The 19,787-nt window shown below is 35.0% G+C and overlaps 1 protein-coding gene across 4 annotated transcripts in view; it reads left to right on the forward strand.

Annotated features, from left to right (window-relative positions):
* The window catches only part of CAMKMT (calmodulin-lysine N-methyltransferase), a 371,863-nt gene that overhangs the window by 4,013 nt on the left and 348,063 nt on the right, over window positions 1-19,787 (forward strand). For all 4 annotated transcript variants that reach the window (XM_044263631.1, XM_044263630.1, XM_044263629.1 and 1 more), the window contains exons 2-3: window positions 3,497-3,669; window positions 14,325-14,389. In XM_044263631.1, the coding sequence (XP_044119566.1) occupies window positions 3,497-3,669; window positions 14,325-14,389 (238 nt within the window). The remainder of the gene's footprint in view (window positions 1-3,496; window positions 3,670-14,324; window positions 14,390-19,787) is intronic.

A 19,787-nucleotide genomic window follows, 5' to 3' on the forward strand; every position in this document is an offset into this window, starting at 1 on the left:
TGTCAGTTTTGGTACTTGTAGTCTTTTAGGAACTTGTCCATTTCATCTAAATTTTCATAGTTTTTGTAATATTCCTTTGCTATTTTTTAATGCCTGCTGGATCTATAGTAATCTCCCTATGTCATGTTCATATTTATATTTTCTCTCTTTTTTCTTATTAGTGTTATCAAGGATTTGTCAGTTTTACTAATCTCTTCAAAGAACTTACTTATGGTGTTTTAATCCTTTTAGCTATATTTTTGTTTTCTACTTCATTAATTTCTATTTTTTAGGGAACTTAATTTGCTTCTTTTTGTAATTTTTGCAGTGGATGCTTAGTTTGCTGATATTTAGCCTTTTCACAAGTTTTCCTTTAAGCACGAATTTATCTGCATTTCATATGTCTTGAAATGTATTTTTATTATTCAGTTGAAAAAAATTCAGATTTCTATTGTGCTTTCTTTTTTTTGGTTCCTAAGTTATTTAGAAGTATATTACTTTATTTCCAAATATATTTGGTGGTTTTTTCTTAAAGACTTTATTTATTTATTTGGCAGAGAGAAAGAGATCACAAGTAGGCAGAGAGGCAGGCAGAGAGAGAGGGGGAAGCAGGCTCCCTGCTGAGCAGAGCCTGATGTGGGGCTCAATCCCAGGACCCTGAGATCATGATCTGAGCCAAAGGAAGAGACTTAACCCACTGAGCCACCCAGGTGCCCCTATATTTCGTGTTTTAGGGAACTTTTTAGTATTTTTAATTTAATTATGAATATTAGGATGTTCTGTATCTTCAAAAAAAACTTTCTATTATGGGAAATGTCAAACATATACAAAACTAGAGATAATAGTGTAATAATCACTCATATATCTGTAAACTTCAACAATTTTTAACTCCTGACCAACTTTATTTGATCTCTGTTCTCTCATCACACCCTCCCATCTAAGATTATTTTGAAATGAATATCAGATATATTATTTTTTTTCCTACAGATATTTCAGTTTATACCTGTACAAGATGAAATTTAAAAAATAATTAAAGGGACACCTGAGTAGCTCAGTCAGTTAAGTGTCTTGCATTCAGCTCAGGTCATGATCCCAGGGTCCTGGGATTGAGCCCTCATTGGGCTCCCTGCTCAGCAAGGGAGCCCACTTCTCCTTCACCCTCTTCCTGGCGCTCCCCCTGCTTGTCCTTCTTTCCTCCTTCTGTCAAATAAATAAAATCTCTAAAAGTAAATAAATAAATAAATCCTCTTCTGACTGAGCCAACCAGGTGCCCTGTTTCATAAGTCTTTTTAATCTAAATGTTACCTCTGCATATGTCTTTTTTTTTTTTTTTCAAGATTTTACTTATTTGTTTGCCAGAGAGAGAGTGAGAGAGAAAGAGCACACAAGAGCACGAGCAGGGGGAGCAGTAGGCAGAGGGAGAAGCAGGCTTCCTGCTGAGCAAGGATCCTAATGCAGGTGGGACTCCACCCCAGGACCGTGGGATCATGAACTGAGCCCAAGGCAGATGCTTAATTGACTAAGCCACCCAGGTGTCCCTCTCTGCATATGTCTCTTTCACCTCTTGCCATTTATTTATTGAAGAAACTGAGTTTGTTGTCTCTCAGAGTTTCCCATAATTTGATTCTTGCTAATTATACTTGATGATAATGTTAATGTGTTTCTTCATGCCTGATTTCCTATTTTCTGTAAATTCCTATTTCCTACATATAGAGGCTTGACCAGATTCAGATTTAATGTTTTTGACTTGCTCTGGTTTGGTTGGTCAAGATGATGGTAGAGTATGTTTTCATCATTAATCATCAATTGATCAATTTCATTAATTACAGTAGTGTCTGGTTATTTCTCTTCTTGATGATGATTTTCTAGTTTCATGAATTCATGAGGAGATTGAAAGTGGTTGAAAATATTCTAATTGTGTCATTCCTTCTGCATTTATTTCTTGGAATACTGCTATAAACACAGACTTCTCCTTACCATCTATTTGGATATTCTCGGTTACAGTTCATATAGGAAAGACAGAAAAATACTTGATTCTTTCTCTTTGTTTACTACTAGTTTTCCAAGTAATAAGCTGGTTCTCTAGCATCCTTTGAAGATCATCAATGGGCTCATATGTTTCAGTTCTGTTACATTTATTACCTTTGTTAATGTTTATACCATCCCATCTTCGGCCAATGGATACTATTCAAATTGGCTATGGAGCTCTTTCCATAGAACTCTTAATTCTTTATGGCTTTCTTGTGTGCAGGATGTCCTAGGTTCATTTGTAGAATTCATGCCATTTCTCCAAGAGGTCTTACTTTGTTTTAATAGAAAATGATATTTAGAGATAGCAATATGGGTATTGTGTCCATTGCTACTAGTTTGATTGTTGTTTCTAGAATTTTTAAGTGGTAGGAGGTAGGAAATATATATCTTTTTAAAAATGTTTTAATAAAATAACCATTAGTTTCTATTATACTTATTCAAACTCAGAGCTACAGAGTTTTTGCTTTAACATCATTAATCTTACAACTATATTTGTTTCTCCCATAGTTAAAAATCCAGTTTTCAATGACCCCCAACAAAATTATTCATTTGGTTTATCTTAAAACAGATACACATACAAGCACACATCAGACAGGCTCAGAACAATATACCTTTCCCTGCCTAAGTAGTAAGCTTTGAAATTCAACTTTTATCCGCTAAGTCCACAGACTGTAAAATGTAAAAGGTGCTGCTTGTCTTCTTAGTTCTTTCTATTGGAACTGGATTAATGTCCCCACAAGGAAATGATTGTAAAAGCCAAGTTCACCTCTCTAGATTTATTTCCTTTTTAAATTATTACACTGGTAAATCTTCACTAGTTCTCAGCTTTGTTTTTTTTCTTTACTACCTTTATTTAAAAAAAATTTTTTTTAAGATATTATTTATTTATTTGACAGAGAGAGATCACAAGTAGGCAGAGAGGCAGGCAGAGGGTGTGTTGGGGGGAAGCAGGCCCCCTGCTGAGTGGAGAGCTGGATGCAGGACTCCATCCCAGGACCCTGAGATCATGACCTGAGCCGAAGGCAGGGGCTTAACCCACTGAGACACCCAGGCACCCCTCTCTGCTACCTTTAAATAATGTTTTAAGATATCCTGTCCAGGGGCGCCTGGGTGGCTCAATTGATTAAGCATCTGACTCTTGGTTTCAGCTCAGGTCATAATTTCAGGATCTGGGATTGAGCCCCACATCAGGTTCCTCACTCAGCATGGAGTCTGCTTTTCCCTTGGCCTCTGTTCCTCCCCTGCTTGCTTTCTCTCTCTCTCTCTCCCTCTCACTCTCTCCTTCTCTGTGGAATAAATAATAAAAAAATCTTAAAAAAAAAAAAAAGATATTCTGTCCATTTTCTCTAGTTGTCTCCAGTAAGAGGTTGGTCTACATTGTCTAATCTGCCGTCTTTTGGAAATGAAAGTCCCCTTACCACTTAAACTTGGAATGCCTAACCCGTGTTTATATGATATGAATACAATATTTGGTTTTATTTCAAAGGTTCTGAAGCAAAAGCACCTGGATGTTTGCCTGCGGCATGTATCTGTAAGAAGATTTGAATCATTTAATCTGTTTTCAGTAACAGAAGCCCAAAAAAAGGCAACTGAAGAGGAAGTTGGTGCTTGGGTCCAATACACGAGTGTCTTCTATCCTGAGTACAGTATTTCCTTAAGGTAAACATCTTTGACAATTTTTAAAAAAGTATCTTTCTCTTGTAGAAGAAAAGCAGTCTAATAAGGATCTCATTATTCATTCTGTTGTGTTTGCAGGTAATCTTGATCAGAACTTGGGTTTTGCAGCATTGTGTTAGGAAATCCTGCTACTTTAACTGGGTTTTGTTGTATTCTCAGAACTAAAGAAAAAAAATTTCTCAGAAATGTAGCAGCATTTCAGGACAAAGTGGCTTGCAAATCAAAGGTTCTTTTTAACCATTCTCTCATAGCATTTGACAAAAAACCAAGTTCTTTTTGAGGAGGCAAGGAAGGCTGAAAATGAAAACAGAATTTTTCAAACTACTCTTCAAGTAGTAGTTATCTGAAAAACCAAGCTTTGGTATTTTTCCCATTCATGTTTTGTCACTTTCAGAATAGAATCTAAAGAATAGGAGGAGAAAATTCAGCTGAAAACACTGATATTGTGAGAAGCATACACTGTTCTGGCTTTAAAAATCTTTAAAAAGAGACAGGAGAGTTGCACACTGAAGTAAGAAGATACAATTTTTACTGAATTAATTTTCTCTCACAGTTATAGTCTAGCATATTGCAATATTACCGTAGGTGTTTGATTTTATAAAATCTTCCTTTTTTGACAAGATTTCACATCTTGAAAGGGAGGGAGGAGCACATTTACAGTAACTGTAAGAAGAGCAAAAAACATTTTAAGTGGAATGTGACTGAATAAGGTTTAGGTGAGGCAAGGAATAATTTTAAGAAAAAAAATTTTCACAAAGGATGTCTATTTATAGTATAAGTTTCTTGAACTATTTCAGTTTAAAATATGTAAGCTTTAAAAGACATCATAATAGCTTAAAATTTGGGATCTGGATAAAAATTGACTAGGGTAGGCAGGGAAGAACAATTAGGATCTGGTTTCATAATTATTGAAAACTCCAAAAAGAAGATAAAAACCTAGGGATTTGCAAGCTTGCCTGTATATTCATTTTGAGATTCTGATCTGAATACCTCAACTGCCTCACGTTCTCATGGAGATGATTAGTTTAGTTCTTGGTTAGGAAGGGAGGAAAACGCATTACGTGCTTGTTATATGCCCTATACAGAGCAAGGTGTTTTCGTGTATGCTAATTCAGTAATCTTTACAGTAACTCTGCAAAGTAGTAATGAAGATGATTAAACAATTGGAAGATAGTATCTATAAGGAAATTAAAGAGAAGGAAGAACCAAGTGACCCAGTAGCAGTCTTCAGGTGTAAAGTTCTAAAACTTACCCTCTACATTCATGGGTGACAAGATGCAGTAAGTGTAAAATGTGCCAATAATAATTTCCTGACATCTTCGAGGTCCTGGTAAGCGTTAGCTGGAGAGAATGTGACATCTTCCATTCTTTAATGTTTCCAAACCAGGGCACAGTTCTGTTGCAGATGACACCAATGTAGCAGGATCCCAGGCTCCAATGTACGCTGAAATTCCTTTCCAATGGCATGGTTCTTTGTGATATAGCTGTTTTTCAAATAAATAAATGCCAGTCTGTCGTTGAACCCTCATTTATGAAGAGAAGACAGGTGACCAAATTAAAACATTGGCTGCGATGGCTACCAAGATTTAGCCTCTTTTTTCAAACTAGTTTGTTTCTTTCCACATTAATAGTGCAAAAATAACAATAGCTTACCTGTATTCTAGAGATGAACACAATCTTAGAATAATTTTGAACAGATCATAACCACATTAATAAAGGCTGACCACTGAGGGACTACTATATGACAAGCACTGTTGTGAGCGATTTACATGTATTAGTTTATTTAATCCACACAACAGTTTATGAGGTAAATACTGTTATACTCATTTCACAATGATCATAGTGAAACCAGAGAGGTTAAATGACTTGATCGAGGTCATAAAGCCAATGAGTGTGCTTCTATTCAAACCCCAGTGGTCTGGTTCCACAGCCTATACTTTTAAAAAACTTTTATTTTGAAGTAATTACAGATGTTCAGGAAGTTGCAGAAATAGTATGAGTTCTCATACCCTTCACCTAGCTATCTCTATTGGTAACATTTTATATAATGACAGTCACTGTCTGTACTTTCGACTTCTGCACATACTGTCTCTGCAGAGGCAATCATGTATCCACTTATTCATTTTACAGATGAAGGGATTGAGGCCTAGATAAACTAATATCCTCATTGATTATTCTGGGCATTCTATTTCTTACTCCATAATTCTTACTGTACAGGAAATCACTGAAATTACTGCAATTTTTTAGGTAGAGGAGGATATCTGCCAGGAATAGTTCATTCCATTCCATTGCCAATTTTGTTCACCTTGATTTCTTTTAACTTCCTCTTGTTTTCTGTTATCTGCCCAACATGGATCTCGATTCTTGTTCCTTTAATATCTCATATCAACTCTTCTCTCAGCCTGCCTCCATGACATTTCTTTAGCTACCTTTATCTTCTTCAGCACTGTTGAATTGTGAGCATTCTGAAGTTTAAAAAAATTATTTGCAGCAGCTAAAGGTAGTGATTTAGAAGGTAGTTTTGGAATGGGGTACCATTATTTTCATCTACATTTTTGAAAGTTTCTTAAATCAGCACTAAGGAATGATTGAAAAAAAGGTGGTGAATAGTTTTAAATAAATTTAAATCAATAAATATTAAATGGCACCGTCTATATAGGTTAATAAAAAGAAAAGTAAGACATATTATCCTCAAGGAATTTTTTTATTTTTTGTTTTTTCTAAAGATTTATATATTTATTTGACAGGGAGAGAGAGCACAAGTAGGCAGAGTGGTAGGCAGAGGGGGAGGGGGAAGCAGGCTCTCCACTTAGCAGGGAGCCTGATGTGGGGCCCCATCCCAGGACCCTGGGATCATGACCTGAGCTGAAGGCAGCCGCTTAACCAACTGAGCCACCCAGGCACCCCCTTAAGGGTTTTAAAAATGTGAAAAGTTAAATAATAAAAATATTAAATAATAAGGAAAGGTATGCATCCATTCTCAGAGCTCTCATTAGGCTGTGCATAAGTAATTTCCAAAGGAGTAGGAGACTTCATACAAATTAGGAGTTTAGAGGTAAGATTGATTTTCTGAAGTCCTCGAGGGGCAGGAATTTAAGCTGGATCTGGAAGTAGTTGGAACTTCTGAGGGAAAGTAAGAAGTCATTTCAGGTGAGGGCAAAGGCACTAGAAAATATCTAGAGAGGGAAGGTGCAGAGGAGTGTCTCTGAAGAACCATCACATTCTCTAGGGGAACCGTGGTCAATATGTGTTATATGACGACAGCTCTCCTTCTGGATTTTCTTAAACGGCAGAGCATTTGGGATGTTTTGATCCTCATAGAGTATAAATATAAACCCCCTTTTCACTTTCTCAGTTCTTATCATCTGACGTCACCTGCTCCAATTCAACAGGGATGGTGCGTGTAGTGATTAATACTTATTAGTGCTGGGGCGCCTGGGTGGCTCAGTGGGTTAAAGCCTCTGCCTTCTGCTCAGGTCATGATCCCAGGGTCCTGGGATCGAGCCCCACATCCGGCTCTCTGCTCAGCAGGGAGCCTACTTCCCTTCCTCTCTCTGCCTGCCTCTCTGGCTACTTGTGATCTCTGTCAAATAAATAAATAAAATAAATAAATAAATCTTAAGGAAAAAAATACTTATCGGTGCTTGTGGTTTTGTCCTTAAAATTTCCCTGTATATTAATTTCTGTCTCTTTAAAGTTTTATTAGGTTTGAAATAAGTATCCTAATAGGGTAAATAACTAGATATTTGTGAATTCAAAGTAGTTGATTTTGTATATATTATTGAAAGGTATATAAGCAGTGGCCTAAATTAAAACTTGGACCATTATTTTTTGTCAGCCTTGTACAATGATACATAAAAGGAAGGAATAGCAAAGAGAAATAGGCAAGTGGGAATAGAGAAATAAAATGAAGGAATGGAGAATTTCCCTTAGTGACTTTTCACCAGAGGCAAAAGTCTGGACAAGGTAAAAGTTAGGCAACATCCTCAGGATGTGTTTTCTTTTCTGTGTATCTGAGGCTAGTTGACTCTTTGTTTCTAAGTAAGGTATTGAAAGTTAGGAAATTAAAATCCAAGGTATGACTCCTACTTTATTCCTTGGTAAAGTCTTTTTGTCTTTCTGGTACTTCTAGAACCTCATAGAAGAAGTTTCTATAATTAGATAGATGTTTGTATAGAGAACATCTAGGAGATGTTTATATTAAAAACTATGCCCCCCCATCATACTGTCTTATAATCTGCAATTTGTTATACTATTTTGTTATAAACAGAGTTTATTCTATCGATGCTAGAAATTGTTTCCCACTCTCCAGATTTCAACTCAATTTCAGTGCAGTAGGACTTCGCATATTTTGGAAGATTTAAATACTTACATTATAGTTGAATCAGATAAGTGCCCAAGTTATTAATTTATGAATGTGAATATGTCACATTGTAGAAAAAACTGAGAGGTCTGAACTGTCTTCCTTTCTTTCAATAAGACTACTGTTGCCATTGGTAATTGCTGAATTAGAAGCCTAGAGCTTTTAACTTTTGACTTGTCCTGGGAGCTTAGAATGGACAAGACATCAGGAATGACTTTGTCTTTGACTGTGGTTCATCTTTCTAGTACAACATATGCTCTGTGGTGTGGTCATATATTGCTTCTCTATGGAAAGGAAAACATAAAAGCTTCATCCCACTGAATTGAGTATGTACTCTGAGTGCTCATGGATGAGAACTAGTGATGGGAATCGTATGCTTATGAAATTAGATGTTTGGCAGATTATCATTACATATGTGGTATATCATAGGTGCCCATTTAAAGTTTGGCAAGGCTGGCATCTGAGACAAATATGAATACTGAATTTATATTTATATTTATATATATATAATTTATATATAAATATCCTTTATATTTAAAAGGATAGTTTTGGGGTGTCTGGGTGGCTTCGTCGGTTAAATGTTTGACTCTTGATCTCAGATCAGGTGTTGATCTTCAGGGTAATCTCAGGTAAATCTCATGACTCAAGCTCTGCATGGAGCCTACTTTAAAAAAGAAAAAGTATAGTTTTATGTTAGTAGTGATATTAATAACAGAGGTGAGTATAAAAACAGTTTTTTTCTTGCATTTTATTTTATAATTTAGAGGGAACTTTATAGAACATTTCAAATATGATCCAATGTATGCAGAAAATTAAAAGACTAATCCATTGAGTCATGTTTTCATAGAACTTAAATCATAGATAAGTGCTAATATAACTAAGGTTTTTAGCTTGTTTTAAACTCCAATCATGACTGGTTATGTTGTTTGCTTACATATATATGTATGCATGTAACTGTCTTTCTCTCTCCTATTAGCTTCAGATGTACATCATAATGATTTGACATTTTTATACTTCATGAAATAATTCCCCTGATAAATCTAGTCACTATCTATCACCATCCAGAGTTATTACATTGTTAACTATATTCCCTATGCAGTACATTACATCCCCATGACTTATTTATATTTTATAACTGGGAAGTTTGTTCTTTTTCTTAAAGATTTTATTTATTTATTTATTTGTTTGTTTATTGAGAGCATGTGAGTGGGGGAGGGACAGAGGGAGAAGGAGAGAATCTGAAGCAGACTCCATGTTAAGCTCAAAACCTGATGCAGGGCTCTCGATCTCATGATCCTGAGATTAAGACCTGAATCTAAATCAAGAGTCTGATGCTTAACCGACAGAGCCCTCATAACTGAGAATGTTCATGCCCTTTACCTCTCCTCCATAAGCAAGAGTTTGTTCCTACCTCCATGAGTCTGTTTTTGTTTTTTTTATTCAGTTTTCATTTGCAGTCCCCTGATGACTAATGATGTCCATCCTTTCATGGGCTTTCACTTGTACGGGAGATCATATGGTATTTGTTTTTGTCTGACTTACTTCACTCTTTAGCCATTTATTTTTGAAAGACCTCTGAAGCACGTTGCATCTAGAACCAAGTTTTTCACGCCTCTTCCTTCTGAAAACCTCTCTTCTTTCTTCTTCTGAAACCTTTGAGGGCCCGTTTTACTCTCTGGCTTTTCCTTTCTTTCTTTTTTTGGGGGGGCAGTTTTCTTTTTAATCAAGATAAAATTCAGATAACATAAAATTCACCATTGTAATTAACCGTTTTAAACTGAAATTCAATTTAAAAAAATTATTTTATTTATTTATTTGTCAGAAAGAGAGAGAGAACACAAGCAGAGGGAATGGCAGGCAGAGCAGGCAGAGGGAGAAGCAGGATCCCCACTGAGCAAGGAACCCCATGCGGGACTCGATCCTGGGACCCTGGGATCATGACCTGAGCTGAAGGCAGCTGCTTAACCAACTGAGCAACTGAGGCATCCCAAATTCAGTGGTTTTTAGTGTATTCATAATGTTGTACAGTCATCATTACTGTCTAATTCCAGAGATTTTTATCACCCTATAAAGGAACCCCATTCTCATTCATAGTGATTCTCCATCCTTCTCCCATCCCCCAAACCTTGGCAACCACTAATCTACTTTCTGTCTGTATGGATTTGCCTATTTTGAACATTCCATATAAATAGATAATATATGGACTTTTATGTCTGGCTTCTTTCAGTTACAGTAATGTTTTTGATTCATCTGGGTTATAGCATATATTGTTATTTCATTCCTTTTTTATGGCTGAATAATATTTTGTTATATGGATAATACCACACTTTGTTTATCCATTTATCAGTTGATGGACATTTGGATTGTTTCCACTTCTTGGCTATTATGAATAATGCTACTGTGAACATTCATATGTAAGTTTTTGTGACTGTAAAACTTTTTAATTCTCTTAGGTATGTACCTAAGGGTGAAATTCCTGGGTCATGTGGTGAATCTTTATTTAACATTTTGAAGAATGGCCAAATTGTTTTCCACAGTGGTTGCACCATTTTGCATTCCTACCAGGAGTATATGAGGGTTTCAATTTTTCTCCATGCTTACCAGCACTTATTATTTTAACTTTATTATTATTTTTTATTTTAGCCATTCTAGTGAGTATGAAGTGATATCTCACTGTGGTTTTGATTTGCAGTTCTGTGATGATTAATGATCTCCAAACTTTCATGTGCTCATTGGCTATTTGTGTATCATCTTTGGACAAATATCTGTTCAAATGCCTTGCCCATTTTTAATTGGGTCATCTTTTTGTTGTTGAATCATGAGAACTCTTTATCTATTCTGGACACTAGACCCAGTTATTTGCACATATTTTCTCCCATGCTGTGGGTTGTCTTTTCACTTTAATCATAGTGTCCTTTGATGGACAAAATTTTTTTAATTTTCATGACATTTAGCTTGTCTAGTTTTGTGTGTGTGTGTGCGTGTGTGCTTTTCATATCATATTTAACTCTCACTTATTTTTTTTTCCAATTTATTTATTTTCAGAAAAACAGTATTCATTATTTTTTCACCACACCCAGTGCTCCATGCAAGCCGTGCCCTCTATAAGACCCACCACCTGGTACCCCAACCTCCCACCCCCCCGCCACTTCAAACCCCTCAGATTGTTTTTCAGAGTCCATAGTCTCTTATGGTTCAACTTTCACTTATTTTTAACCTCTAGTTCCAACCTCTTGATGTCTTTAGACTTCAGACTTTTCCTTTATTAGCTTTTTCCCCCCTCTTCACATAATTATCTCCCACAGTGACTTGCTCATTAGTCTTCCTTACTTTATCGTCCATTCTTGGGAAAAACTCAAAAGTCCTCAGTTCTAGGCTAGCTTAAAGTGCTTGTGGAAAAAAAAAAAACCACAAACCAGGTTGACTTTGAGAAGAAACTGGCTATTAGTAATTTTTTCCCCAGCTTTATTGAGATATAATTGATATATAATGCTGTGTAAATTTTAGGTGTATTATGTGTTGATTTGATGCACTTACATATTACCAAAGGATTATTACCATAACATTAGCTAACACCACTATCATATCACATAGTTACCATTTCTTTTTTGTGGTGAGAACATTTATGATGCTATTGTTATTAAGGGCTTGGGAAACAAGTTAGAGCTTTAGAGTTTAGGAGAAAGGTAGAGAGAACTTTTTATTCCTTGCTATGTTGGCAAAAAATTGTCATTGTTATATAACATTAATTGCCAGTATAATGCTAAGATTGAAGTTTCAGGGTCCTTTCCTTGTAAATAATTTTCCATCTAACCACATTGTCCCGGCAGGACCTAGGAAGACTGTTGAAAATTTAGGGGTAGCAAGATCTTACAGATTTGACGCAATAAAGTAGATGACTCAGTGAACAAAAAAATAGTCTTTGAGTTTAGGACAAATGAAAGGAACTTGAAATAATCAAACTGGATCCTTACCACATTGTGTGCATGAGTTTTCGTATAGTTAGCATTAATTCTTATGCTATTGAAGACAATGATTGCTGATGTTCTTTCATGAGATGCCTTCTTTTAGGAATTCTAGACTTCATAGAGAAATAATTTTCATTTTTTGTAAGTTATTTAGAGGTATAGGGTTAGTTTTATACTTTCCCTACTTCCTACCCCATTTAGAAATGTCATAGGCTCACTCTCTTTTTTGGCTTCAAGAGATGATGTTTTCAAGAATAGACAAGTTCTGTTTCAGTGGTAACTCTTGAGAAATCCACTTTTTATTTTTAATAATGCTTTTTAAATTTCAAATATGCATTTTACTTTAATTATCCCAGTTTCTGTTTTTTAGAAATATTTAACATTTTTCATAATATATATTTAATTTCAAATGTTTATTTTACCCTGAATTGAGAAAGTTTTAGGAATTTATCATAAGGCAGTAATGAGAAATGGGTTCAATGATATTTCTGCAAGGATGCTCAGTATAAATAGTACAAAATTGGACACAAACTAAAATCCAACATAAGACATTGGTTAAGTAAGTTATAGTACAGTCATTCATTCATCTGCTTGGCAGCCATTAAATTCATTTTGCAGGAGGATATGGTGATGTGGGAAACTGTTTATAATATCTTAAAACACAAATTGCAAGACTGTGGACATTGTGCTCTCAGTTATTATGAGCATGGAATAAATTTGGAGGCTATGCATGATAGGATTAGGAGTATTGCTTTTTCTCTTAAAGGAGCTGTATATTGTTTTTATATTTATGAAAAAGATTTTTGAGGAGCGCCTGGGTGGCTCAGTAGCTTAAGCCTCTGCCTTCAGCCCAGGTCATGATCTCAGGGTCCTGGGATCGAGCCCCGCATCAGGCTCTCTGCTCATCAGAGAGCCTGCCTCCCCATCTCTCTCTCTCTCTGCCTGCCTCTCTGCCTACTTGTGATCTCTCTCCCTGTCAAATAAATAAATAAAACCTTTTTTTTAAAAAAAGACTTTTGAGTTCTGTGCCACGTTGCCGATCATTTTAATAGCTCCATCTTGCATTTTAGATACTAAATACTTCATCCTTTCTTCACACTTGTTCCTCACATGTATACTGTAGTTTTCTATGATAGGTTACATAACCTCATCTCTATGCAGAATCTTGTATTATTGATAACACATTGTTAACTTTGTTTTCTTAGATTAGGATACTGATGAGCCCAGTGCTAATTTGGCTAGTAATGATTGCACATTAACTTCTTTTTTTTTTTTTTTAAAGATTTTATTTATTTATTTGACAGACAGAGATCACAAGTAGGCAGAGAGGCAGGCAGAGAGAGAGAGAGGAGGAAGCAGGCTCCCTGCTGAGCAGAGAGCCCGATGTGGGACTCGATCCCAGGACCCTGAGATCATGACCTGAGCCAAAGGCAGCGGCTTAACCCACTGAGCCACCCAGGCGCCCTGCACATTAACTTCTAACAATCTCACTTAGTCACTGTATCGAAGAACTAGGTCTGTGTGATGCTAACTGAGCCACCCAGGTGCCTCTGATTTATTTATTTGTTTTTTTTAAATCACCACTGGAAAAGTATCTCAAACCCTATGACCTACTGACATTTGGGCCCATTTGTATCTGAAGAATAATATTATTAAATTATTAAAATATCAGTATTTTATTAAAATTATCAGTAATTATTAAAATATTAAAATATCAGTATTAAAATATCAGTAGTCAAATTAGATATTTCAGGAGCTGTCAAGTGAATAGAGATCAGAATTAAAGAGAGTGGAATTAAGGTTAGTTGAAAACGATACAAAACACTTTGCCTCCTGACATTTAGAACTTTCTAACTGTGGATTGTGCAGACTTGAAGGTTGGTTAGTTCTTTGAAAATTCTGAATTTGTTGGTCTGGTACAGAGGAAATCTATTTATTTTTGAGTTTGATTCTGAAGGATGATGATTAATTTTTCTTTTGAGATTCTCAAAGGTAAGGTTTTGTTTTGTTGTCTTTAATAATCTACCTCACTTTTATATAGCTAAAACAACAATAAAAATTATTTACTAATACTTTAAAACATATATTAATCATCAAGAGTATCATCATATTGAAAATCTGAGAAATGTATTCTATTATTTCTTTTCCTTCTCCCTCTAGTGGGCAGAAAATATTTTGAAAATACAACAGGAAAAGGTTTATTAGTCTTGGGTGGGTATATCACAATACACAGTTTCACCTTTCTGAAAATGTAATAATTGTTAATATTTCAGAATAATTTAAGAAAATGCTTTATTCTTTCCTAGGCATAATAATGGATCTTTGAATGTTGAAGATGTTCTTACCAGCTTTGATAATACAGGAAATGTTTGTAAGTTATATGTTCCCTTTGTGGAAATACTTCTATTGTTCTAAAAAGTGAATTTATACTTAGTATATATTTTAATTATATATATATAGTATATGTTTTAATATATAATTAGTATATATTTATTATAGTGATGTGTGTGCATAAGTGTGTGTGTGTGTAATATAAACTCATGGTTTTCAGCTGTGAGATAAGTGTCATATAAGATGCACCTACAAAGTAGGAGAAGGCTGGGACGCCTGGGTGGCCCAGTGGGTTAAGCCGCTGCCTTGGCTCAGGTCATGATCCCAGGGTCCCAGGGATCAGGTCCTGCATCAGGGTCCTTGCTCAGCAGGGAGCCTGCTTCTCTGTCTGTCTCTGCCTGCTTGTGTGCTCTCTCTCTTTCTCTCTCTCTCTGACAAACAAACAAACAAATAAAAAAATAAAATCTATTTTAAAAAAAAGTGGGGAAGGCTATCTTTATACTTTTCAGCTGTGTGTGTGTGGGTGCATATGTGTGTGTGACAGAATGTAGGTCAGAAGGAACGCTGGACTCTCTAGTACTACCCTTTTGTTTCTTGTTTCCATTTTGACCTTCTCAGTTAATTCAACAGATAGGCTGTCTCTTTCTTTCTTTCTTTTTTTTTTTTTTTTTAAAGATTTTATTTATTTATTTGACAGAGAGAGATCACAAGTAGGCAGAGAGGCAGGCAGAGAGAGAGGAGGAAGCAGGCTCCCTGCTGAGCAGAGGGGCTGTCTCTTTCTTCTTTGCTGTTTTGGGTACTTTCTTTTCCATTTCCTGCTTCTCTTTTTCACTATGGAATAAAACCAGACATTTGTTTTCCTTACTGTTAATACAGTGCCAGAAGGTTTTTGTTTTATGGCATATTATATTATAGAACACGTTGTCTTTTCATCTAAGCTTCTGATTGTCATGATAGATTTTTCCATTGAGAGAATCATTTAAATAATTACCATGTTATATGATGAAAGAAATCAGCCAAGAATATCTTTATATTCCTGTGTTAAACAATATACAATGATCAGAGCTATGTATTTCTTCATGTGTGTTGCATAAGATATTTTTCTTAAGAGAGTGAATTATCGGGGCGCCTGGGTGACTCAGTGGGTTAAGGCCTCTTTGGCTCAGGTCATGATCCCAGGGTCCTGAGATGGAGCCCCGCATCAGGCTCTCTGCTCAGCAGGGACCCTGCTTCCTCCTCTCTCTCTGCCTGCTTCTCTGTGATCTCCATCTGTCAAATAAATAAAATCTTTAAAAAAAAAAAAAAAGAGAGTGATTTATCATTGTACACTTGATCTTAGCCAAAAGGCCGAGAAGCGATTGATTTATCATTGTAGTATGGTCTTTTTATTTTTATTCTATTCTTAATATGACCTTTTTAAATGTAAAAATTATAGTCATACTTTTTTCCTCAAAGTAATTTCATAGCTGTAACTATTCTCTGAACTAAAATAAATAACATACTTTGCTAACAGTACTACTTTATCAGATGCCCTCCAATTTTAGATCTGCTTAGAATAATATTCAGCAGTACTCAGGCAGTAATTTTGATTTTATGCCCATATATGACCAGCTTTTGATAGTATATAAAAATAATTATATATTTTGTCACTGAAGAATCTATAAGTATCCCCAAATTGCCCAAAAATATTTAAATAATATGGGTTTCTTTTTCATAGATAGTGACAAGTGTGCCTTTTAGTTTCCACATGTTGGCACTTGCTGAATTCTTTCCCACTTAGGCATATCTCATTTTATTGGGGATTAGGGCTAATGGTGATTGAGGAGACATTCTCCTTTAGTTCTAGGGTAAGGTGAAATAACATTAAGTCAGGCTTATGCATGTATAATTTAGGAATATGATCCTAGAATGTTAAATGTGGAATTTTTGATTCAGTGATGTAAAAATCAAACATTGTTCCCAGTGGCTCAGTATGAATAGGGCCACTAGCTGGCAGCATTATGTATAATAAAAACACATTCCTAAAGGTCTATGCTATTGTTTTATACATGAATAACTATCTATCTTGTCCTTTTCTGACATTTTTTCTCATCAACTTGTTCCACACCACCCTCATCCACCCCTGTTGTTGCACTGACAAATGGAGAAATTGCATGCAAAAGTATTTTTTCACTGATGTTGTTTTGTTGGATGTAAAGATTTGAGTCTTTAAGAATGAGACCCATCTATATTTGAATCTTGGCTCTGAAATTCATCTTGACTCTTTTATATTAAGTCAGTTTATGTCAATTTATATTGTCTCTTAGAATTGGATAAAATATATAGCAAGTGTATAACGTATACTATATTCCTCATTGTTGACAGTAAATGGAAGCTATTTATTATTACTGGTGATGAGTACCTCTAAAATGTCCTTCCATCTTTTTCTAATAGTGAAGATAATATTATTAAGGGTTGTTCTCGTGTTTTAAAATAAGTTATTTTGATTGAACTAACAAAGCAGGAAAAAATAGATAAGATTACCAAAATAGTAATTTATTAAAATGTCTTGTCACAAATGTTACATCAAAAAGCTGAGTATATTGCCAAGTGATAGAAGTAGTGACAAAAATAAGACCTATTAAAACATGTTGTTTGGTGTAATTTTACATTATTGCTATTTTAAAGGAAAAATCTATACTGATATTCCACTTAATGATAAATTGGCAAAATCCTGTTATATAGCATAAATGTTGATTATAACTTTTATATAATCTTTGCCAAGGCTTAAAAGTGATCAGTGACTGAAAAAGTGATTTATTGCTTGACCCTCAAATGTTTGATTTTACACTAATAGTGATATTAGGTTGAGTCTGTGACTAGAAATCCCAGCAGAGGGCACTACAATCATAATTCTGTCTCACAGCCCAATATAATTGGAATAAATAACTTGAAAAATAACGGTAAGTTTTCATCATGTAAACATATGAAGATGTGTGCTTAAAAATTTCCATTTGATTTATTTCTCATATATTTAATATATCAGCAATTCATCAATACAAAAAGTAGATTTTCCTGAGTTATTTTGAGTTAATTTTGTTGTCTTTTGTTTTAAATATCAGTTTAACTTGTATACTTCTGGGCTTTAAATAAGGAATACTTCTGGTCTTCTTAATCTTGATAGCAAGAGTTCTATATAAGAATATCTATTCCTAAATCACCACATGGTAGTACACTGATGGTACACTGAAAGATATTTAAATGAGGAAAAAGTTTCTAATACTATGAGAACCAATGGATGGAATTGTTCATTTGTTTTAGGAATAGTCCCCAGGTTAATAAAATGTCCTGATAATAGGAAAAAAATAACAGAAATACTATATAGTTATAAAAACCTGTTATGTGTGTATGTACAAAACACACACATATGTACACATACACACAAAATATATTTATGGCTTAATAGAACCATTCATCTCAATTTTAAGCTAGTTGTTAAAACCAAGTAATGATTTTATTCATTGTAAAATTTTAAAGATAAGAGGTTCAGTCTTACTTCCTGAATTTGTTTTCTAACCAAAAAGATATGGAAAAACCTTTAATTTTCAGTAATAAGTGAAACTTCTAGGTAGTTTCTTATTTCCTGATATATTAGAAAAGAAATATTTTTAATATTTACCCCTTTTATTTAGAAGCGTTTTGTGTTTTTAAATGTATGACCTGTAAAGAGTTCTGTATTTTTGAGCTTTTCTTTCAGAGTGTGAATTCCTTTGAATGTTGTAGGAAGAAATTAAAAATGAATCTCATACAATCATTTTGGCATAATGATTCACTGCTCCATCAAATATATTTGCTATTACGGAAAACACATTATTTTGAAAGCCAGGCTCTCTTTTTGCTTACCTCTATTTAGGAGTAGGTATTCATATTTCATTCTTTGGGTTCTGCTGCTTTAGAATGTACTTCCTTTTCAAATATCAAAGCTGCTCTCTGAGAGGTTATGTCTGCTATTGATTCATCATGCCTGGACAGAGATGCCATCCTGCTAGGGAGAATTATAGGTTGGCATCCTTCAACTCAAAGAAGTGCTGGCGGCTTCGGTGTTTCACATAACAGGTCACTCAAATACTCTGGGTAGCAAGGGAGTACTCTGCAAGTACCAGGGCAGATCACTTGCTTTTGTTTTCCCTGTGAGCACAGTCTCCTTTCCAGCAAGTCCCTGACCTCTAATCAAAGAAGCCCCACCATGGTCTCTTCCAAACCCACTTTCTCCTTCTCCAAAGTCATCTCTTTCCTCTACTGAAATGAATGTTTTAAAAATATAATTCTCTCCAAGGCTTAGTTGATTAAAATATGGTTGTTATAGTATATAATATAACTGGTATTTGTAAAATCTCATTGGTGCTTGGGATTATAACAGCTCCATTTGGACTCTTTCTAGCTCATCATCCATCCTTTGACAGCTTGAGCAGATGATGTGGTACTTTTTATACAATTTATTGTACATAGTATATGCAATATAATATGTATAAGCCTTTAAAGGATAGGGAGTCAGTAATAATGTATCACTGTAGTAACCTAGTATGAATCAGGATCCTTGGCTAACATTACAGCTTAAATTTGGGGAATGTATTGGTAAGACCCCTTCTGCCATTCTTTGAAAAAAAGTTTTTTTTTCTCCTGGCTGGGCTAAATGACATGGTGGTTGGTATCTCATAGTCTCCTGGAGAAATATGTGGACCCTCTGCCTTATACACTCTCACATGTGACAATGGTAATTCTTTTCCCACCAGTGAATCCCAGGACCTACCTGGACTTTTAATGCACACAGCTACAGTCTCCTGCTTCTAGATCCTTCCTAGTGTCTGATAGTGGGATCTGTTTTGTGATAGATCCAAAATGGATCTCTTTGGTTTAGTAATAGTTATTACATAACGATCTTATGTATTTTAACTGCATTTGGGAAACCAAGAGACGGTAACCCTCTTCTAGGAAATATAGTCCAGATTTTTAGTTTTTATTTCATTGTTTTTGTGTTACATAGTTAAGCTGTAATATCGGTGGAATATCAAAAGCTTCAGGTATATCAGCTTAGATTTAGAAAGATTTTCCTCATTCAAGTTAAAGTGTGTATGTGCATGCACATGCATGTGTGTATGTATGTGTGTAGGTGTGTAATACATATATGCGTATCCATGTGTATGTAGACATACATGTGTATATATAGAATATCTACTTGGTAAGGTACTTTGATTAAAAATGAGAAATTTAGGCTTTTATAGATAATTGCTCTATTTTTAACTTAGTGGTTCATGGAAGGATCATGGAATATGAAGTTTAGGTTTTAGTTCTGCCATTTACTAGGTCTAGGCCAGTCTTTGAACAAATCTTAACTCCTTATTACAGTTGAATAAGAAACAATAACTTACAGTACAGTGAACAAAATATTAGGTAATGTC

This window comes from Neovison vison, chromosome 8 (genome assembly GCF_020171115.1).
Source record: "Neovison vison isolate M4711 chromosome 8, ASM_NN_V1, whole genome shotgun sequence".
In the NCBI taxonomy this organism is placed as follows: Eukaryota; Metazoa; Chordata; class Mammalia; order Carnivora; family Mustelidae; genus Neogale; species Neogale vison.